The 6,622-nt window shown below is 35.2% G+C and overlaps 1 protein-coding gene across 1 annotated transcript; it reads left to right on the forward strand.

Moving 5' to 3' along the window:
• gpr83 (G protein-coupled receptor 83) lies at positions 1-5,468 on the forward strand. Its single transcript, XM_016553984.1, has 4 exons — positions 1-345; positions 2,447-2,572; positions 3,433-3,566; positions 4,396-5,468. The coding sequence occupies exons 1-4, from the start codon at positions 28-30 to the stop codon at positions 4,871-4,873; spliced, it is 1,056 nt and encodes a 351-aa protein (XP_016409470.1). The 5' UTR covers positions 1-27; the 3' UTR covers positions 4,874-5,468.
• Positions 5,469-6,622: the final 1,154 nt, after the last annotated feature.

A 6,622-nucleotide genomic window follows, 5' to 3' on the forward strand; every position in this document is an offset into this window, starting at 1 on the left:
TTTTTGACACGGCACCTGCAACCTACGATGACATTCAGAAACACCTCCCTGGATTTATTTTCGCAGTTTTATATCTTTCAGAATTTCTCCATGTATTTTAATTTCTCTTTGGACGCCATGTACGACAGAGGAGCGAATTACGAGTCTGAATCCCACAGACCGACCATCAGAGCGCTGCTCGTCGTCGCATATTCCGTTATTATCATCATCTCGCTGTTCGGAAACGTGGTGGTTTGTCACGTTGTTATTAAGAATAAACGGATGCACTCAGTGACAAGTTTATTCATCATGAATTTAGCCATTGCTGACATTCTTATAACTCTCCTCAACACGCCTTTTACACTGGTAAGTTTCCACAAGCTTCATTTATTTAGGCTACTTAAATATGAAAACACTATATTTTTATTTTGTTAAAATACAGTTAGGCTATTAAAGTTTTACTCTTGTTACTTTTTATGCCATTAAAACTAGACGATTGTTATTGGGTCAATCGCTCATCCGGAATTTATTCAAAATGCATTAAACAATACAATTAATACAAAAACTAGTCATTTTCTATGAAACGTATAAGTCATTGTGATGTTTGTGAATGTTACAGTGAACGTGTAACTGCACTGTAAAAAATGGTATGAGCTCTCTACATTTAGAGAGGTAAAAGTAGAGAGGTAACAATATTACACATAATATTTTTGAGTAGTTTTAAAGGTTTGATTTTTTTTAATGGTCTACCTGAATAAATCATGTAAAATCTCCTAAATTATTTCATCTATGACACAATGATTTGAATATTATTAGTGAAATGTGCTCATTTACTTTAAGTTGATTCTCAAAAGACTGTGATTTTGAGTAAGCTCTGTTTGTATTTGACTGAGTTATTTTTTACAATAAAAAGACGGTACACAGCCTAATAGTTCAAGTAGGAAAAAACTTTACTACACTAGCATTAGTAAAGCTACTGCTCATTGAATAAAGCATCATGTCTTGTATTAGTAATGGGCATGCAGTTATCCATAACCATAAGCTCTACTCTTCTGCACAATGGTAACAACAGAAACAACGTAACAAAAACTCTTTCAAATGTCAAATATAACTGAACATTAAACATTAATAGATGTTTCCCTTTACTCAAAAACACATAAATTAGCACTTAATTTCAATATTTACTCTCCATGTCCAGCCATATGCAAAGCATGCTGGGAACTAACAATCACCGCCAAAATAAAACTGCAAAATTGAACTAATTCTCTTAAAATAAATAGGTAGCCTTCTTTCCTTAATTTTTTTTCAGTTTAATCAGTTCCTCAATTCAAGCCTCAATACTGCTTAGTTTTCCTTAAAAAATATGAGGAAAACATAGTCTAATCTCTTGGTTTTATTAGTGAAAAGTTCTCAATATTTTCTATACAACACTGAACCACAATTTCTTTAAGAAAATACACACACTATTTTTAATTATCACCTTAATTTTTAAAATTAAAATTACAAGACCCATTCATTTTTTACAGTGAGATTTTAATTCAAAGAACATAATTTCCAGTCGTGCTCAAGTTTTTACGCGAAAAAACAGTGCTTTGTGAATCTCTAAACTATTGAAAACATTTTCGCTGAAATATCACTCACTGTGACTGCATGTAAGGTAACTTTAATGAGGTTATGTGATTGATGAACATTAATGTATAATGAGTCAAGTAAACAAGAACAAAACTATCGAAATGCACATGGCCCAGTGTATTACAAATCAGAATTATCAAACAGAAAGGCAAACTTACCTTAAACATGACAAAATCCCTCTCTGATTCAAAGTGTGGGTCCAAACACGCATGCGCGGATTCAAGGGCGCTATACTTTTAGATGAAAATTGACTCAATATTTCTATATTTATGTGCAATGACTATAAAACATGTAAATATTACAAGTAAATATTAATAAGAGTTACTTTTCCCCACACAGTTCATTAATTACATTAATTAAATGTGTACCACAAAGTAATTTTTTTCAGTGAGCACGTTTAAGAATTTGATACATGGTTTTAAACAGGATTTTTAAAAGATTATTTCCTGTTGTCCTCTTGGGCATCCTCTTTTGTCACTGAGACTATTATTATATCAAGCAGTTTTATAATCAGTCCATTTTGTCTACTGAGCATATGTAAAGGAGTATGGTTCTGGGCCATTGATGGGGATAATTAGAAGTAATGCAAACCACCTGACCTTTTTTCTCAAATATGGCCATTTTGAATTGATTAAAGGTCTTGGTATGGTTATGCTGCTTACTCCCTCTGGTGTGTGTTATCTCCATCATTGTTCTTAATTGTTTAGTGACGACCATTTAGAGGAGGTGCATGATTCATCTCTCTGTGAATGTGTGGGGGTGAGCATGTGTGTGCTTTTTAATTCTTACATGCATCTTGATCCAAGGCCACTTTATTGTATATGTGTTCTCTCAGGTTCGGTTTGTTTACAGTACATGGATGTTTGGGAAGGCGATGTGCCATGTGAGCCGCTTTGCACAGTATTGTTCTGTTCATGTCTCTGTTCTTACGCTGGTCGCTATCGCCATTGATAGACACCAAGTAAGTGTTCTCACAAACAGACATACACCCACATCTTAACAACGAAAACTTTAGAGTGAATAGCTTTTTCATAATCATTTTAAGGGGAGACACTGCAGGCAAAAACATTGTTTTTTCATGCACCTGTCAAGTTTGAGATTTTGGGCTTTTTGGTTTTTTCAGACTAGTGGAAAGAAAACATCCAAAAGACACTGTTAAGTGTTTCTTTTATAGCACTTTATCTATTTGTGTCAATAGATTTTAATTATAATTAATATTTTTAAAGGCAGTTTTCTCAAAATGAGTTTTTTCTCCTACATTGAGCCATAAATCACCACTTCAGTAGCACTTACACGCACCAAATTTTACATTTTTATTCCTGTCTATATCTTGAAGGTTTTTTACAGAGGGATTTGTTCATATATAATTTGCTTGATTATATACATTTTAATCCCCAATTTTTTTTGAAAATATAGTGTTTTCTGTCCATTCTAAGCATTTTCTGAATTATGAAGTGACAAAAATGAGATACCCAAAATTCCCTCTTTAAAAACTTTTGAAGCTAATATGTCAAAAAATTTAAACAAGAATTTTGAAACTGACATCATCCAGTGTTTAGATTTTTGTACAAGAAATGTGTGCAAATTAGCGCATATTTCATTAAATAATGACTCATTTGCATATCTAAACCTAACATTTTAGAAAACTTGTAATACAAATTTTTTTTGCAATTATCAATGTAATCAATCAGCTGGGTAAGTAAGGCGATAACTATTAGTTTTTTTGTTTTTTTCTATTCACCTGCAGTGTCTCGCCTTAAAATGAGTGAATCAGTGTGTGCCAGTGTGAAATCATGATGGGTTATTATTGTTGTCCATCAGGTGGTGATGCATCCAATGAAACAGCGGATGTCTCGGCTTCAGGGCATAGCCTGGATCGGTGTCATCTGGGTCATGGGGTCCTGCTTCTCTCTACCTCATGCCATCTATCAGAAATTGCTGCGCTTTGAATTTGTGTATGATCTTTTTTTCTTTTTTATTCTTTCTTTCTTTCTTTCTTGTTGGTAATGAAAATCAAGTAAAAATGACAGACATTGGTTTGACAATTTAAATGGATGTAAACAATGATAATGCTATAACATTATAATAAGGACATTTAGTTCTCAGTGTAGGGGCACAAGAAACTCAGTTAAATTCTAATATATTGAAAAATCAGCATTCAAGACAGGATACCTTTCAATCATTGGAAGTGTTTTTGCAGTCAGGCTTAGAGAGAGAAAGAGATAAGCGCTTCAGAGAGATAAGTTTAGTGTCTAGTGAAGCCTCCCATTGTATTTAATCTGTCACCCCTGACTGTATCTTCTAGTTTTGAGCTTTTAAATGCAATTTAGTTCAACATGGTTCTTAAATTATTTTACATGAATTAAAAAAAACATGCTTTTCCTCTTTAAAATGAAAATTAGCTGAAAATGTACTCACCTTAAAGATGGACTTTTTCACTAGAGTAAGCGTTATTATGGATTATGGACTGGTATTTAAATTAAAACATGCAGCCTTTTACTTCACAAGACATTAATTGATTTAAAACAGACTGGTGTCATGTGGATTATTGTGATGTTTTTATCAGCTGTTTGAACTCTCATTCTGACGGCACTCATTGGCTGCAGAGAATTCACTGGTGAGTGATATAATGCTAAATTTCTCCAATTCTTTTCCGATGAAGAATCAAACTTATTTTGGAAATCCTGAGTGTTGAGTAAATGTTCAGCAAATTTTCATTTTGGGGTGAACTATTACTTTAACAATAATGTGATGTTAAAAGATTTCTCTTCTTGTCTCTTTTAGCAATAACAGAGTGCGGATGGTATGTCTGCCCAGCTTTCCTCATCCCTCCGATCTCTTCTGGAAGTATCTGGATCTTGCCACCTTTGTCCTGCTCTATGTATTGCCTTTAGCAATTATCTCCTTATCGTACCTTGTGGTTGCCAAGAAGGTCTGGTTCCGGAATGCTGTCGGTGATGTCACCCTGGCTCAATCGGCCGCTCATCGCAGAAGGAAGAAGACAACTTTGAAAATGCTAATTGCAGTGGTGGCCGTGTTTGCAGTCTGCTGGTTTCCTCTAAACTGTTACATTGTGCTGCTGTCAAGTAAAGTGATTCAGGCTAACAATGCCCTGTACTTCATCTTCCACTGGCTGGCCATGAGCTCTACCTGCTATAACCCCTTTATATACTGCTGGCTAAATCACAGCTTCCGTGCCGAACTCAGAGCCCTGCCTCTAATTGGCCGTATAGCCAAGGGCAATGCCATCCAGCAATCCTAAGGAAGCACCCAAGATTTTGCCGTTCTATTCTTTCTTTTAAAATTCTGTTGTTTTTATAAACGCATATTCGCATAAGAAAGCACTGTAGCAGATCATCTCTCTCACCTCCCAACCTAGTGGTTTCTCATTTTTATCCCATCCACAGCTCTCCTTTAGTCCTCTCCATCTTAGTGAAAATTACACCTAAACCCAAGTCCTTTGAAAAAAAAAATGTGTTGCCATGGAAGAGATGACATAAATAAGCACGGTATGAGATGTTAAATAGAAACTTTATTCTATTTTTCAAGAACAAAATCAAAAACACTCCATAGTGGAACACACTACATGTGTCATGTTTCTGTGCTATACACGCGCACGATAATACGTTTCTGTGCTATACACGCGTCTTTTAATAATAAATCCACAGGAAAATAAACACAAGGAATCCAGAAGCAGGGAGTAGCACAAAACACAACTGAACAAAACAATAACCGGCAAAGGATTGAACAGAACAGGGAGTATAAATACAAACGCAAGAGAGGGACTAATGACTTAATTAAATGAACACAGGTGAATAGAATGACATAATTAAGACAACTAGGGAAACTATAGGTCAAAGGAACTAAACAAGACAGGAGAACAGGGCCCGTATTCACAAAACATCTTAAGGCTAAAAGTAGCTCATAACTAGCCAATTTAGTAGAAAATCTTAAAAATAATGGGCATGTCAGTTCTAAATTTTGGACTCCTACATTTTTGTTCTAAGAGTATTTCACAAAGCGTTTTAGGTCTATGTGGTAATATAGTAGGCTACATAGGGCAGGACATCCATATGCTCTCCTAAATCCTAACATTCATCGACCTCAAATATGGTTTATCATCTGAAAAATGTATGTAGTAGCAACTTTTACTGACTTTCAAAGGCTACTGTTACCCACTGTTACTGCTACATAGTAACGACTTTCTACTTCGAGGACCTTGATAGAAATGTAGTGGAGTGAAAAGTACAACATTTGTCTTTCAAATGTAGTGAAGTTAAAGTCATAAGTTTCCAGAAAAAATTATACTCAAGTAAAGTACAGATACTCAAAAAGTGTACTTAAGTACAATACTCAAGTAAAGTTACTGTCTGCCTGTTAGCCTAGAAAAAAGTGCGCAGTTCACGTGTTTGTGCGGAGTGTTGAAGCTGAGCATTAGCGCGCTTGGGCTACTGCATGACAGATGGAGGCGCCGGTGCGATCATTTGCTCTTAAAATACTTTGTCATTTTTAGTCATACAGATAAGAGCAATGCATTTTTTGTATCTGTAAAGACTCTACGTTTATTCGTGTGCACTCAGAATAACAACGAAACGTTGCGCTTTTGTTAAATAATGAAAGCAAACAGGATGCGCTTTCTGCCGTCTCTGGAAAACAAATATTCTCAGATTATGTAATCCGTATGAAAGAAACATGCAGGAACATACTGCGGAGATGACGAGTCAGTGTCGCCGACTTCATCTCTTAAACCGAAAACAGAAAGCACAAGTGTAACAATAAATTATTAAAACGTTAATGCAGTGTAGGCTACTTGCTGTTTTTCCGTAACACATTCATAATTATTATATTTGCCGGTGCGCTGTGGCAAGCCTTTTTTTGCGTGCGCTTGAGCGCTTATTAGGCAATTAAGGCTCATTATTATGATTTATATGGTTTATTTATAATTGTGCGAAAAATAGTCGACTAATGCTTAAAATGAACGACTACTAGTCGACCAGAAAAATCTTTAGTC

Source organism: Sinocyclocheilus rhinocerous, unplaced genomic scaffold (genome assembly GCF_001515625.1).
Source record: "Sinocyclocheilus rhinocerous isolate Xijiao unplaced genomic scaffold, SAMN03320098_v1.1 scaffold615, whole genome shotgun sequence".
Classification (NCBI taxonomy): Eukaryota; Metazoa; Chordata; class Actinopteri; order Cypriniformes; family Cyprinidae; genus Sinocyclocheilus; species Sinocyclocheilus rhinocerous.

Bases quoted from the DNA above. Each gene is read 5' to 3' on its own strand.
- gpr83 (XM_016553984.1), top strand. From the start codon at position 28: ATGACATTCAGAAACACCTCCCTGGATTTATTTTCGCAGTTTTATATC. The intron at 346-2,446 runs GTAAGTTTCCAC...GTGTTCTCTCAG, and splicing joins TCAACACGCCTTTTACACTG to GTTCGGTTTGTTTACAGTAC. The intron at 3,567-4,395 runs GTATGATCTTTT...TGTCTCTTTTAG, and splicing joins TTGCTGCGCTTTGAATTTGT to CAATAACAGAGTGCGGATGG.